Consider the following 15,642-nt stretch of genomic DNA (forward strand, 5'->3'; position numbering starts at 1 on the left):
TTTAAAGAGACTTAGATTTAATAAATGGTATTCTAACATGTCAATACTTTACAAGAAAGAAATGACTTATTAAAGCTGTTAGGTTAAATCAACTAACCATAAAGAATTGGACATGTAGCCCTAGCCAGTTTGGCTCAGTGGATAAAGCATCAGGCAAATATTGTCACAATTTAGGGGAGAGAAGAAAGCAGTTTACAAAGAAGAGGAAGATTCACGTAACTGTTCTATAACTTGGTGGGACTGACCTGAATTTGGTGGATGCCAGTAATTAGAAAGAAACTGGCCGAAACTGGTTTGGGTCAGTGGATAGAGCCTCGGCCTGCGGACTGTGAGGTCCCGGGTTCAATTCCGGTCAAGGGCCTGTACCTTGGTTGCAGGCACATCCCCAGTGGGGGGTGTGCAGGAGGCAGCTGATCGATGTTTCTGACTTTCTATCCCTCTCCCTTCCTCTCTGTAAAAAATCAATAAAATATTTCTTTAAAAAAAAAAAAGAAACTGGTCATTCTCTGCTGAAAGGCAATCTAAAACTTTAAAGTTAAAAATCCTCCAGCCCTTTTCAGGGCTTAGATGGATATCAGTACATAAGTTACCGTTATTCAGCTTCAGTTTTCTCCTAAGATGGAGCTAAAGGTGTCCTACCTTGACGTGTGCAGGAGGACTGGCCACAATAAACAGTGATAACCCCTATCTGATAAAGCCCATCAGAAACAAACCTATAATCCAACAGGTTTATTCACTTGCTGAAACAAGGACGTCCACACCCCCCTTGTGTGGAACTGGGGAGTCTTAAAAGAGAGCGAGCGAGCCAGGGGGAGCACAGAATTGGAGGAGTGTAGGTAAGAATGAAGCAGGCTCCAAGGTCCTGTATCCTTGACAACCACAAAGCTAAAATAAACATGGCGTGTTAGAGCTGCAAGGCTCTCTACCTGGAATGGGAAAGTGTCAGGATGATCCACATACCTCCTCCAGCCAGGAGCGGGGTGCTCCGTGCTTACTGGTAGGATTTCACCCAGCAGAGCTCCTGGAAGTTTTGTCCCTTTCGCTAAACCACAAAGAGCCGTTTTTACTTTCACCACGGGTATCCGTGTCGAGATCCACTTTTAACACAACTCATCATGAAAGCCACCTCGCTGGGTGTCGGTGACTCAGGGTCCCCTCGGGCGGGGTAACGGCCTCTCCCGTCTGCACCAACAGTAACAGCACCCTCGGCCTCGGGCGCTCGGATCACGAACCGGACCCGCTGCTACACGTTCCCTTCGGCGTCCTCGCCTCGGACCCTGGCAGGCAACCATCGAGAAACTTACAGACGAGGATCCGGCGCCGAGAAAGGAACCCGACTACGGAATTGGCGTACTCCGTCACTGCCCGACTTCCATTCCGCCTTAGGGGTTGGCTGGTGGACCTCCCCCAGTTTCGGGGGAATCCTCCCTCCGTCCTTGGTGACCATCCATCCCCGCTGCTTCCTACCGGGCAGGCTCTCAAACACGGAGCTGGACCTCACCCAGGACTCGGGACTCGCTCCCGCGATAACCGGAGACCAGGCACCTCCGCGTCCCCCAGGCGGTTCGGTTCTTCGGGCTCGGGAGTCGCCGGCCAGCACCGGGGCAGCCGAGTGGCTGGGTTCGGGACGGACGACCGAACCTCTGCCCGCCTCGACTCGCAGTCTGGTCTCAACCCCAGCGGCCGTCAATCACTGCGGAGGCGGGACTTCCGGTGTCCCGACGAGGCACTTCCGGCCAGAACCGGAAGCTGCGCTGCAGCAGGGGCCGCCGCCCGGATCACTGGGCTGTCCCGGGCAGGTGAGCATCGGCGCGGCTGAGGAGCCGAGGGTGCGAGCGTTCCTGGCGGCCCGTGGCCAGTGGTCACCCTGCCGTGCTTTTGGTCTTTCTTCCCTTTCCTAGAAACTTCCTAGAAACTCCCCAGGTTGCCCGGGTGTGGCGTTGCCTGCTCCCCGCGCGCGAGCCTGTGTATGGATATAGGCGTGCGGGTGCGGATGTGTGCGGAGGTGCGGGACCCGGGCGGGGCCCAGCGGGGTGGGCCGCGCCGCCCTGCACGTCAGGCAAACGCCTGTTGTCTTGTCACTTTGGAAGACGTGATATTGGTCCCTGCGACCGGGGACTTGGTGTCACGTTAAGAGAAACAGCCTCGACCTTCCAAATCCTCCTATATAATAAAAGACTAGTGTGCAAATTGTGCCCCTGACCGGGAGTTCAACCAGGGGATGGGGCCCGCCCGGCCAGATCGGTACCAATGGGGGCGGCCGGCTGCACCCCACCCGTGCACGAATTCGTGCATCAGGCCTCTAGTCTTTTAATATTTGTGGTGGAGGAGAAATCATGTGAAGTGGGCGGAGAACATTTAAAAGTTTTGCGTGGCGCCTACGACCAAGGGGTTGGGGAACGGTCCTAAATTGTGGGTGGACCCAGATGAGGGTGTGACATCCCTGTTCCCAAAGACACCGCAGCCAGGGGTTTTTACACAGACAGACTGTTCAAGAAAGACAGAGTAGGGGAGGGGAACACTATTCATGTCTCCCGTTTCCTGTCCTTTTTAAAAATATCCTCACCAGCAGATGTGGTGTGTGTTTGTTTTTTTTTTCATTGATTCTAAAGAGGAGGAAGGGGGAGAGAGAGAAAAAAAGAGACACCCATTTGCTGCCTCACATATGCGCCCCGACTGGAAATCAAACCCAAAACCTGGGTATGTGCCCTGACCGGGAATCAAACCCAGGATCCTTCAGTGGATGGGACAACACCCAACCAACTGAGCCACCCGGTCAGGGCTCCTTTCCCTTTTCTCCATCACCTCATCCCCTTCTCTTCTCTGCCCTTCCCAGCCCCTTCAGGAAATGACAGAATAGACAAGGCATCTGATGTGAGCTAACTGGAGTCAAACAAGATTTTAAAAGTACGTTAGATTATCCAGATATAGTTAGACGGTGAAATAAAATGATCAGAGTAAGGCACATAGAACGATTCGGTTCTCACCAGGATATGAAGACTAAGTTGTTCAGCAGCATGGACCTCACGAGTATCTACATGAAGTCTAAAAGCATTTTATTAAGTGCTCATCAAGTCTGTACTTTTCTTCCTAGATCTCATATTTTGCATTAGAATGAATGACACGTTGACATCAGATGTCGTTGGTCGCAGAGTTTCAGTTAACGGAGAATGTGCAACAGTGCGTTTTCATGGCACCGTCCCTCCTGTGGCTGGTAACGTATGACTTTGCGTGTGTGCATAAGTATGTATTTGTAGTTCTTTGTAGGTTTATCAATAGTGCTATAGTAAACCAATTTTGAGGAAATTAATAACCAATTCAGAGATGCTTCCTGTATACAATTTTATTTGATGAAAATATCCGGTGGTATCTATGGTTATACTTACTTATACACTTTAATTATTTAGTGTTCATAAAGTTTATTAGGAGTGTTCTGGGGATCAATACTAATTAATGAGAAGGGAGCAGGATTGGGTAGAAGGAGAAGTTGGACTGTGACAGGATCTGATCAAAGGTTTCATCTGACTCCATGGGGCACTCTGAAGCTAGGATGGCCTTCAGTCTTTTTTTTTTTTTAATATATATTTTGGTTTCAGAGAGGAAGGGAGAGGGAAAGAGAGATAGAAACATCAATGATGGGAGAGAATCACTGATCAGCTGCCTCCTGTATGCCCCACACTGGGGATCGAGTCTGCAACTTGGGCATGTGCCCTGACCGGGAATCGAACGGTGACCTCCACTGAGCCATGCCAGCCAGGCATCTTCAGTCTTTCTTAGTTGAGACGAGGGACTGGGCATTTACCCCTCGGTAGTGATTTATCATGGGGTTGCCCTGAGAAGGGGGTGTGCCCTTGGCAAGGTGCTAACCTACAAATGCCAGTACGCCCAGCAGCTAGAGGAAATAAGCCCAGTTCCTCCTGGCACTTTGGAGTGATGTAGCGCAAATACAGTAATGCAGGTGGAGGAACGTAATGGTAGTTTAGCGAATAGGAGGCGGTACATATTCCTTTCATTCATTTAGTTGCCTGTGAGTTTGACACATTCTTCATATATGTATTGTGAGGCGTGTTGTTTTTTTCCCCCCCCCCGAAAATTACAATTGTGCAGAGGGAGCTGATATATATTTATCCTTTATTAATTATCTCATTGTATGGGGCAGTCTCCCCATTACTTTACCTCAGTTGGTGCTACTTTGGGGTTTCTTTTAGAGGTCATCTGATGGAATTGGTACAAAGACAGAGAAATGGAATACAGATTTAGTACTTGCTCCTGGGGTTACTGCACTGAATGTTGCTGTAGGGTTGCTGTGACAGCTAAACGAGTTAAGGTGTTCAAAGCACTTGGACCAGTTACTGGTGCAAGTGTTAGCTGTTGTTGTAAATAAACATGTAAAAATTACTTTAAAAAGAAATACAACAGTCCTAATGTTTGGCAAATGGCTGCTTGTGGTTGGAAATTTAATTGCCTGAGCTAGGATCATGCATAGGTTTAAATAAACTGTATTTGCAAGCTAAATTTGCTTGCAGAAAAACAGAGCAGATACCAAGTGGTACCTCTGTCACTACTTCTCATTTGGTGTTTCTTGTTCTGCTAGGACTCTGGCTGGGAGTGGAATGGGACAATCCTGAGAGAGGCAAGCATGATGGGAGCCATGAAGGGACTGTGTATTTCAAATGCAGGTAACTTTTCATTATGAATTGGCGTGGCTATTTGGGATAATATTTAAGTGTTTAATCAAAATGGCTGGAAAAGAAGTGTTTGGCTCTTGGGTTAGTTCTGTAATGTAGAATTTGGTGTATTCTAAAACACACAGTTCTATTGGTAGATTTTTTTTCCATGTTTTAAAAAACGGACTTTCTTTGATATTGTTGTTAATCCTCACCTGAGGATATTTTTGCCATTGATCTTTTAGAGAAAGTGGAAGAGAGAGGGAAAGACAGAGAAACATCGATGTGAGAGAAACACATCGATTGGTTGCCTCCAGCACCCTGACCAGGGCCTGGGCCAGGCAGGAGCCCGCAACCAAGGTACTTGCCCTTGACTGGAATCGAGCCCGGGACCCTTTGGTCCGCAGGCCAACGCTCTATCCACTGAGCCAAACTGGCTGGGGCTATAAAACAGACTCGTAACCCTACATTGGGGTTGCTTTCTTTGTCCTTTTTTGTGTTTTTGTTTTCTTCCGTTTTTAAAAAATTGGATGAATGTAGACATTTCTCATTGATTCACTACAAATTTACAATCCATTAAGTGAATGAAAGAAAAGAGAACTAGCCTAGATACCTGGTAAGCAGCAGTGTCAGACAGAATCCTGAACATGCACATAGTAGAATGCCGGTCTTGGGAGATCTGCAGAAGTGTGTGTGAAGGTCAGGTGGCCGAGTGTGTTAGAGGTAGAACAGCAGAGCTCGTTTGCCCCTTCCTCACAGATATTAGGATGGGCTGCGTGGGGTGTTGGTGAGCTCAGGCTGGTAGGACGACTCTCTGTTGTTCAGGGTTGGGCCCTGCTCTCTAGGAAAAAGCTTTAAAATAGAGGGTCTGGCTCGTGGCATGCATTCTTCCCAGCATTTATGGCCATTTTTGCTGGATGATATGTATATATTTTTAATATTTTTCTTGATTTTAGGGAGGAAGAGAGAGGGATAGAGAGATAGAAACATCAATAAGAGAAAACGATCGATCGGCTGCCTCCTGCACGTCCCACACTGGGGATGGAGCCTGCCACCGGCATGTGCCCTGACTGGGAATCAAACCATGACCTCCTGGTTTATAGGTTGACACTAACCTACTGAGCTAAGCCGACTGAGCTATTTTTTTTTTCTTTTTAAAATTGTATACAGTAGGTCCTTGGGTTACGTCAGAGATCCGTTCCTACGGCGCGTGACGTAACGCGCTATTTTTGCCCTAAGTCAGAACTCACCTACATAAGCACCTACGTCAGTCACATGGAGCACATACACAGCAGTAATGAAGTGAAACAGTAAAAAAAAATTAAAAGAAAGATAACAATTCCTGACCTTGTGGTAAATACAGTAAATAATAAAAAAACATAAAGCACATATGTACATACGTCGAAATGATGGCACTTTTTTTTTTTATAAATAAATGGGAGATGGCGACGTAACCACGAAAAGATGTACGTCGAGTCCGATGTAACCCGAGGACTGCCTGTAATGGCTTTTATCTGCTAATGTGTTGGTGAATAAGTTTGTAAGCGCAGATGTTCCCGTTGGTGGCAGTGACAGTCCTGAGGGGTTTTGCGTGTGCCATCTTATCTCAGTGTCTCCGTGGGTAGTCACTGCTCCGTTTCTCCCCCGTGCAGCCACCCAACAGGAGGCTCCTTTATTCGCCCGCACAAAGCCAACTTCGGAGTGGACTTCCTCACTGCGCTCAGGGACCGCTACGAAGATGAGCCAGAGGATGATGCAAAAAAGCAGATTGTCACCATCGGGAACATACCTGTGGAAACTATTGGTTTTGGCTCTGTTATTAGAAAGCAGAGGTGAGTGGAATCGATGATGGGAGAGCAGACTCCTCCCTGTTGGCAATCAGCCCACACGGCCAGCACCTGAGGAGCTGACAGTGGCATCCCATCAGGTTCAGGAGCGAGTTCACCTGACCCTGTCCGCACTCAGAACTTGACCCCAACTGGCCTGTGCTTCCTGCACAAACAGCAGCTGGAAACCGCAGGAGTCCAAGGGTCAGGATTCCGAGAAAGTAAAGTCCTTCCCAAGCTCAGGGTAGTTGGGCTTCTCCAGATCGGGATGGAAAGATGGATTTGCCGATCATTAACTTTTATTCTCTACTGTCTGGTGCTGACTATTCAGTAACGAAGGTGGACACTTGGTCCTTTCCTATTTCGTGGTGACATCTCTAGCTGGTTGATACCTGACATGGAGTCGGAAGTGTGCACTGTTCCCTGTGCCACGTAGCTGACACCCTATCACCTTGGTCCCATCTAGACCCATCGAGTCAGAATTCCCTGCGTCTCCCCTTTAAGTTCCCCAATTATCATGTAGCATCTGCCGGGCAGGAAATGATGTCTTTTAGCCACTGTCAGGTCTGTGGTTTGGCCTGACCCGGGTGATGTGTCCTAGTAGTGACCCCTGGTGGCTACTGTGGGAAGTGGAAGTGAATGTTGTGGGTCCATGTGCTAAGCCAGTGGTCAGCAAACTCGTCAACAGAGCCAAATATCAATAGGACAACGATTGAAATTTCTTGAGAGCCAAATTTTTTAAACTTAAACTTCTTCTAATGCCAATTCTTCAAAATAGACTCGCCCAGGCCATGGTATTTTGTGGAAGAGCCACACTCAAGGGGCCAAAGAGCCGCATGTGGCTCGCGAGCCGTGGTTTGCCGACCACTGTGCTAAGCTAAATCACTGCTGAGCAATATACTGTGGATGGAAAAAGCAATTTGCAGGAGGATATATACAGTAGGGTTCCATTTATATCAAGTCTCATGATACACAACAAGAGGCTAATTGTTTAGGGATATGGGAATATATAGTGAAACTTCAGATGGCTTAAGATTAAACCCCAAATGTAGCATGCTGGCCCCTGGGGTGGGGAGAGGGCGGTATGGAAGGGGACAAGGCAGGTGACTTGTCTTTGTGATGTGTGCAATGCTTTCTTTTTTTTCGGTAATGCTTTATTTCTCAGTTGGGTGGCGGGTCCTGATATTTGTTAACTCTGGTACCTTGTTATGTGTCTGAGATGCTGTGTAATTTTTAAAGGCCCGTGGATGCGCCCGTGTGTGCGGGTCCACGTGAACTCTGTTTCCCCGCAGTCAGCTGAGCGAGCTGCGAGACATTTCCCTGAGGGGCTGTGCAGTAAGCTGTGCTGGTGACAAAGGAGACATCGCCAGCACGTGTCCTAGTATCCTTTCCGTGATCACCTGACTTGTGCGGACACCGCTGTCGGCCACCCGTGTCCATCTCCCGGCTTCCTCCCTAACAGCAGCCCAGATTATGGGGCATTCGCTGCCCAGATAAGTGAGAGAGTCTCCTGAGCTGGCCCAGCCCTGTCCCAAGCTCCTCTCCATTTCTTCACCCGGGCTGGCTAAACTGGGCCCTTCTGGAGGGGGCACAGCCACCACCCCCTCCAGCATTCAGCTCAGGTCCCTTCCTCTTTCTGTCCTACTGGTTATTCTTCTCTGAATTCCTGGGCCAGGGACAGTGGGTGTCATAGCAACTGCCTCCCCCCTGCAGGAGACCCTCCGGACAGCCAGAGCATTCGTAGCACTGTTGTTGACGCTAACCCCTGTAGTCCTGGAGATGCCACCACGATTGAGGGATTCCCACGGTGCAGAGGCTAACGGCCAGTGGAGAGGTGTGAGGGCTCAGGTGAGGCTGCCGCAGCGACAGCACCTCACAGGGCCTTGGGGACACGCAGGGCCTGATAAATGAGCACCGTCACGGCTTTCCCCTTTCAGACAATGCGAGATGGTGCGGCAGTGACTTGGACTGTAGGTGTTTGTGTCTAGTGGGCAGTATGTGACAGCTTTTAGTTTCTGAACGGACAGTTGGACGATTTAAAAAGGTAAAGTCCTCTGTGCAGAACAGGGCACGGAGGGGTGCAGACCCTGTGCTCAGAGCTACGAGGGAACCACTGTCGGGTCTTTTGTGACTTTCGGTATTACTGCTCTTAACATGCTTTTAGATATTAGCGTCGTCAACTTGTCACAGAACCTGCTGTCAGCATGGGAGGAAGTCACAGCTATTGCTGAGCAGCTCAGACACCTAGAAGTCCTTGATCTCAGGTAGGAACTGGTTTGTTGTTACTTTTTAATCCATTTTTATTGATGTCAGAGAGGAAGGGAGAGGGAGAGAGATAGAAACATGAATGATGAGAGAGAATTATTGATCGGCTGCCTCCTGTACGCCCCCACTGGGGATCGAGCCCACAACCCAGGCATGTGCCCTTGACCGGGAATCCAACCGTGACCTCCTGGTTCATAGGTCAGCTGAGCCACGCCGGCCAGGTTCCCTTTGTTTTTGATGTGACTGTAAGGTTGACATAATCCAGGTGCTCTTGCTAAATCCCCAATTGCTGCCGTCAGTGCCCGTGTGTCGGCTCCTGGGCAGCAGGGAGCACTGCACCTCCTCTTCCACAGTGAGAACAAGCTGCGGTTCCCCCCGGCCTCGCCCGCTCCCACCGGGACGTTCTCCGCACTGAAGGTCTTAGTCCTCAACGGAACGGGAATCACGTGGGCCGAGGTAATCCTGTTTCTTTGGTCTGTTACCCATAGGAAGCACTTTTAAGTGACTGGTTTAATAGAGAATGGAAGCATAACTGTGGCCTCATTTTAATCACCCAGTTACTCACATAATAGGATCTGTAGGCCGCCTCACAGTCATGGTGGGGAGGTAGGACTTTGTGTCTCAGAGTCCCTGTCTCAGCTCCTTCCGACGCGTCCTGGGGTCTGAACCGCGGCTGCGCAGAGCGTGCAGTGAGCGTGCACTCGGCTTTCAGAGCTTCGAGTGGCTGCTGGCTGAGCTTGCAGCACCAGTGAGCTCAGGGTGGGACCGCGGCTGAAGTCCTCACAGCCCTTCTAGCTCAGCTCTAGGATGGCTGTTCATTGGGCATCGCTGGGACGGCTCCAGGGCCCACCCGCCAAGCACTTGGTACCGCTGTTTTCTGTCGGATCAGCTGCCTTCACACATCCAGAACAGGCCACTGTCAGACACAGGCAGAGGACACCCCCAGTGCGTTCACCTGTGAAATGCCGAGGCACCTCCCTTGTCGTCTTGAACTGGGGCCACAGCCACAGCACTCCTTTCCTGGGGCTCCTTCCTGTGCCCCCCTCTCCAGGTTTAGATTTAGCGCCGGGACAGGAAGGGCCCACAGAAATGTTGGTGGGGAGAGGGCAGGAGGTTCAAGTTGTAACATCTAGGAGCAGGAGGTTCAAGTGAGAACGTCTAGGAGCAGTCAGTGAGAAATTCTGACTGATCAGCATGTTCTCTGCAAACTCCGATTGGCATCGATAACTGAGGAGAGGTGTTGCACATCCGTCTCCTTCCTTTGGGGAAGCAGGTAACAGTGTGCTGCGTTAGTGCACATCCGGGTATGCCTGTGGGATGCATTGATACCTCACTGGCTGGTTCAGTGCCGAAAGACGTGTCCCTGCCTTTACAACACGGCCATTAACATGTCATCTGGCCGGAACTACAGCCTTCAATGAAATGTCTTGTAAGGCACTTTATTTCTAAAGTGCACGTTTTAGTGACAAACACAGGGAAACAGCCAGCAGAGGGCGCTCCCCCTGAACTGCGTTTCCCTCCCAGGTGCTCCACTGTGCCCAGGGGTGGCCGGCCCTCGAGGAGCTGTACCTCAAGTCCAACAACATTTCCATTTCAGAAAGGTAACAAGGTTTACGGAACTGCCTGTCACCATCTACTCACCCTGAATAAATAATCGCAATCACATGTTAATTTTCAGAGGGATTTGCAAATAAGAATTCGAAAAATGCTCGTTCATTGCCTTCACAAATTAGAATGTCAGCTCAAACTTCACCGCTAATTGAGGAAAACCCCATTAGAGGGAAAGCCCTGAATTAGTATGTGGCCCCCAACCTTCCTTAATAGCAGATGTAGGTATTTAAAGGTTGTGTGTTTGAAAACAATTACGATATTAAATTCATGTTGAAAAAATTCTTTTCCATACAGGCCGGCTGACGTTCTCCAGTTGGTCAGGATACTAGACCTTTCCTCTAATCAGTCAATTGATGAAAATCAGCTGTTTCTAATAGCATATCTGCCCAGGTAATGGCTCCTAGAATGCCGGTTACATTAGTGCCCAGTCAACTCAGTGAACGGGTCCTATGCCGTCTACAGCTGCAGTGGGAATTCAGTAATGATGACGGAGTTCCCAGATGGGCTCCTTCTCTTTGGCAAATTTTTATCTGAACTCAGAGAGCTTACTTGTGAACCACATACAGTATAATCTGCACCTGTGCAGGTACTAGGTAAGTGAAGAGTGAATAATTTGGCCCTGGTGCTAAAATCAGTCTTCACTCGTTAAACGTTGGGAAGATGGTGACCCATGTGGCTCCTAGCACAGCAGTAGACACAGGACTGTTAGATGGCTGTGGAGCCAGGAGGACGTAATTTGCATGCCCTGAGTTGGACTTGATGGTCTCTGAGCATTTTACCTGGGATGAAAACCTAAGGTATAGCAAAAAATTTATAGATCTAGTCTGGCTGATAGCCCTCAGCATTTGGTATTGTTCCGTGCAATCACACTGAACATTTGTCACTTCAGATTAGAACGACTAATCCTTGGTGACGTTGGGATTTCCTCTCTCCATTTCCCGGATGCTGGGTTTGGTATGTGAGAGTATAACATTCCCCTCCCCTGTACTCCATGCTTCAGCTGCTGCTTTCACTTCTGCTATGTAACGTAACTCTCCTCCTTCCAGGGTCCAAAACAGCAATGTTTCCTTCCTTGCAGTCTCTTGTCGTCGATGACAATCGGATATCGCAAGTAAGCCTCTTCCGGGTGCCGAGCCCTGTGGCCGCTCTCTACCCTCACGCCCACTTGTAGGTTCCTTCGATGAAAAAACATTTTAAATTTTCTGGGAAATGCTTCCTCAGAGTGAAATTCCTCATATAAACCCAAAAATATTAAGGAAGGAATTAGTTTAACTCGTTAAGCACTCTTTTTCCTTGGCCCAAAGTGCTTGGTGCGATGAGATCCTGGCCCTCAGGCTCCACCAGTAACGTTGCTTTTCTGTTGCTCGTTCAGATCACCTGAAAAGTGAGCCTGAAACCTGTCTCTTCCCTTCTTTGGGTGTCAGTGGTCCTTCATCAACGAGCTGGATAAGCTGCGGAGTCTGCACTCGCTGTCCTGCCTCAGGAACCCCCTGACTGTGGGCAGCGGGGCCAAGACCAACCTGCAGTTCATCATCGCCAAGATCGGCCAGCTGCGGACCCTCAACAGATGTGAGGTGGGCGCCACAGCTGGCTGTCTCCGAGACTAGAAAACAAGTCACAGAAAATGCAGAAGACGCTGTATTTGAACATTGCAGAGGGCGTCCGACACGGTTCCCCTTAAGTGGTAAAATGCATGTTAGTGACAGTGGAATCGGACTGAGCAGTGACCTGTCACCCGGTCGATTCGTTGTCACCCAAGGAGGGTGAGGACACCGGGTTCTTCCTCCTCCTCCTTGGGGGGGATGGAGCAGAAAGACAGAAGCAGGAGCCTGTTGACCCTCCCCTTCTTGTAAACGGGGAGGCAGTGCCTTTGGGAGCCGCTGGCTGGGCACGTGCGCTCCCCCGGGGGGCTCCCACGCCTCGGCGCCCTCAGGCACCTGGAGAGTCCAGAAACCAGCTCGTGGGCCAATACGCTCATGAACAAAAAGTAGGAAACGGAATTTTCTTTTTGAATAAACTGTCAGTGTTAAAAAGGGTAAAAATACAATGATTACCTTGTTCCTATCAGCTTGATGATCTCTGGGTGGGCAGTGAGGAAGATGGGGTACAACACACGCTGAGAGAACTGCCTCCATAGACCTGTTTGCACTTCTCCACGCAGATCCGCCCCGAGGAGCGGCGGGGGGCCGAGCTGGATTACCGGAAGGCGTTTGGAAAGGAGTGGAAAGAGGCGGGTGGGCACCAGGATCCCGACCAGGACAGGCCCAGCGAGGCGTTCCTGGCCGCCCACCCCAGATACCAGGCCCTCTGCCGCAGTGCGTACCCATCCCGCCTTCCCGGTGGCAGCGGGGAGACAGGCTGTGGCTTCTCTCCCGGGCTCTGTTCTCTCTCATTAAGTGGGTGCTGGGGACTTTCCCGGGGCGACTTGGGCAAGATGGGAGCAGGTCTTAGCTGTCCTTAGAGAACAGACAGCAGGAGGAACCTGGGGTGTGGGTCATCTGTACGTGCAGGTGCCGCTCTGAGCAGGGCCGGCGTCCGGTCCACCCCGGGGATGTAAAGTGCGGAGTTTGAAGGCGGACTGTAGGCCCTGGCACTTGTCCCAGCCCCCTCGGCCTCCAGGCCGTTGGAAGGCAGCATGCAGGCGCCGTGCCAGGTGCGCCCTCACTCCAGCCCGGAGCTGCCACCTCAGGCCTCTGTCCCCGACTCCTTTCCGCTTTGATTGGACTTCATCACTATTCCACATGTCACTTCCACGTGACTTCCTTCTTTATACGTTTCCTGATGGGAGCTCGCTGCTTCGCTTCGGGCTGGATCCTTCTCTGTGAGGAAGGAAAGCTGCCTGTGGGAATGGCTGTCACGTGACTCCCTTAGCTGGCCCACTTTCCTGGCTGCTTTCGGCGAACTCAGTCACGTGGGGGAGGGAGAAGGTTCTGAGCAGCCCTGCAGTACGGCTCTGCCTTCGCACCCGAGGGCCCAGCATCAGTGCTGCTGTCCTTACACCTCGTATCAGGTTGCGGCTGCGTTTCCGGGGACCTGGTTGGCGGGGTGGTTCCGAGGGCCCGTCCTGCGTGGCTAAATCTGGCTGGAACTGGGTGAAGGTGTGAGTCGTGTCCCAAACAGCTCGAGGTTCCTCTCTCGAGTTCAGAACGAGAGGGAAGCGTTAGCAGGGGTGACCCTTGGAGTCAACGCACAGCCTCATCGGGCGCGTCTGTCAGGACACTGCCTGCCTCTGAGGACAGCGGTGTCACACGGAGGGACGGAGGGAGGTTCCACAGGGAGTGGATCCAGGTTAGCGGACCGGCTGCTGCTGGGCTGGTCCCGAGTTGGCACTCACCTGACACTTTTTCCCTTACAGTGGCCTGTGGATTGCCATTCATCGCTCTTTCTCTCTCACGTAGAATACGGTGCACCTGAAGATGGGGAACTCAAGACACAACAACCATTTCTGCTCAAAAACCAGCTGCTAAGTAAGAACCCCAAATCCAAAGACAGCTGCTCTGTGTTCAAGTCCCTAGGCGCCGAAACAGAGTGACAGCCTAACAGAGAGGGTCTCTCTCCAGTGCCCGAGTACGTTGGCTTTTAAAGAAATGATAAATTCTCCAACCCGTGCAAGTTCCTGTATTGAACATTTTAGCAGTTCATTGCTTTCGGCCCGTTTAATAGTGTTATAGATGTGGGGAGTCCTTGAACAGTGAACTGAACTGTGATTTGAAACGTGTGACTTGTCTTAACGTGAAAACCTCGTGAACTTGTCAGGAAGGGGAAGCAACAGAAGGTCGGTCCAGCCCCTTTGCTGTCAGTAACGCGAATGCGGGTGAAATATTCACAGCACGACCGAGTGGCTGCGCCCCTTGGCAATCCCCTAACGTTCAGGTGCCAGTGAAGCCCGTAGCGGAGCAGGTCTCAGCTAGTCTTTCCCGTTTTCCTCCCAGCCCTGAAGATAAGCTGTCCTGACCGTCCCGACCAGAAAGCCCTGGAGAGACAACTGCCAGGTAAGAGGAAGGAGCCTCTGCTCGCCGGCGTCGGTGTCGGCGCAGAGCGTACCGGTTGTCACCAGCTCTTCCTGCTCTGAGACAGGTGACCGAGCCCGTCTCACTCCCCGAACGCTTATTTGGAGGAGCCTGTGTGGAAAGGGAGCCCTGCGTGTGCTCACATGTTGAGCAAAGGGAGCCCTGCGTGTGCTCACATGTTGAGCAAAGGGAGCCCTGCGTGTGCTCACATGTTGAGCAAAGGCACAGCTTGTGCGCAGCCCCGGGGGCCTCTCCCAGGCCCGCGGCTGGTCAGCTCTCGCCCACCCCAAACAGTGAAGCCAGTGCACCTAGACTTTCCGAAAGGACACAACTACCTGAGCAGCTTATGCTGATTAAAATGATAAATGTCTGTTGGCTATTCAATACACACACTTAAAAGGCGTTTTTTCTAAAATAAAGAACATTTATTATCACAAGTTGCATAAAAACACAGACAGCCTTTACAAAAATCGTTTTTGATAGAAAAATATTGGAATCCATGTGATATTTGTAGGACACCACACTATTGCTGTACCTCCAGCTAAAGCTTCAAAGAAACTGTGTTTCTCATAATCAAAATAGCCACTATTTACCACAACTACCTTTGGAGAAAGTTCATACACAGTGCTTTCTGAACAAACCACAGCATCTACTCAGGCTGCAGTCCAGGCCTGTGGTCACTGCACGTGTCCAGCACAGTGACCCGCGTGATAACTGCCGGCCGCCTGCGGGGAGGGGCCTAGCAGACCATGTAGGAACCCCTCCCTTCACAGAGGCCCCGCAGTGGTCTTCAGTTAGGCCATCATAACCCCAAAGACTTAAAAGGAAAGTTAATGACTTCCCTCACATTCATTCCTCTGCAGAGAATGTGACTTCCGGTGGCTGGGATGAGGAGGGAGTATTAGATGCCACTGAGGAGTGTGACAAGTCGCTGACAAGGGCACGCGGGCCGAGCACTGGCTCTGAGTGCCGAGACCGGGTCTGCTCCCGGGGCCTGGGCCTCATCGGTCACTTGGGTGGACGACGCCGAGGTGACAGTTCAGCTGTCACTGCACCTGCGGGCCTGTACTGGGAGCTCCTGCGACAGGTGGCTGTCACCTGAGCACTGGCGGCTTTCTCTCTGACAGACTCCATGACCATTCAGAAGGTGAAAGGGCTGCTGTCCCGTCTCCTCAGGGTCCCGGTGTCGGACCTGCTGCTGGCCTACGAGAGCCCCAAGGTGAGTGGCCCGAGCCGGCAGCTCAGCCCACAGCGGTGGCGGCT

At 50.9% G+C, this 15,642-nt stretch overlaps 1 protein-coding gene and 1 long non-coding RNA gene across 4 annotated transcripts in view; one reads left to right on the forward strand and one right to left on the reverse strand.

Annotated features, from left to right (window-relative positions):
• On the reverse strand, positions 1–1,772 carry LOC114234508 (uncharacterized). The gene is made up of 2 exons (XR_003620723.2): positions 1,502–1,772; positions 1–1,277 (listed from the first exon to the last, which is right to left on the reverse strand). It is a non-coding gene; the product is annotated as an uncharacterized LOC114234508 (long non-coding RNA).
• TBCE (tubulin folding cofactor E) overlaps positions 1,749–15,642 on the forward strand; it is a 14,346-nt gene continuing 452 nt past the window's right edge. The window contains exons 1-16 of one of the 3 annotated variants that reach the window (XM_008149779.3): positions 1,749–1,799; positions 3,095–3,214; positions 4,595–4,679; positions 6,320–6,499; positions 7,786–7,874; positions 8,658–8,757; positions 9,112–9,214; positions 10,283–10,359; positions 10,664–10,759; positions 11,259–11,323; positions 11,416–11,480; positions 11,794–11,943; positions 12,531–12,684; positions 13,768–13,836; positions 14,302–14,361; positions 15,507–15,598. In XM_008149779.3, the coding sequence (XP_008148001.2) occupies positions 3,115–3,214; positions 4,595–4,679; positions 6,320–6,499; positions 7,786–7,874; positions 8,658–8,757; positions 9,112–9,214; positions 10,283–10,359; positions 10,664–10,759; positions 11,259–11,323; positions 11,416–11,480; positions 11,794–11,943; positions 12,531–12,684; positions 13,768–13,836; positions 14,302–14,361; positions 15,507–15,598 (1,485 nt within the window). In that variant the 5' untranslated portion in view covers positions 1,749–1,799; positions 3,095–3,114. Of the gene's footprint in view, positions 1,800–1,979; positions 2,006–3,094; positions 3,244–4,594; positions 4,680–6,319; positions 6,500–7,785; positions 7,875–8,657; positions 8,758–9,111; positions 9,215–10,282; positions 10,360–10,663; positions 10,760–11,258; positions 11,324–11,415; positions 11,481–11,793; positions 11,944–12,530; positions 12,685–13,767; positions 13,837–14,301; positions 14,362–15,506; positions 15,599–15,642 lie in introns of those variants that run through there. The other 2 variants (XM_054713080.1, XM_054713081.1) reach the window with 2 other exon arrangements.

Source organism: Eptesicus fuscus, chromosome 24, assembly GCF_027574615.1.
Source record: "Eptesicus fuscus isolate TK198812 chromosome 24, DD_ASM_mEF_20220401, whole genome shotgun sequence".
Classification (NCBI taxonomy): domain Eukaryota; kingdom Metazoa; phylum Chordata; class Mammalia; order Chiroptera; family Vespertilionidae; genus Eptesicus; species Eptesicus fuscus.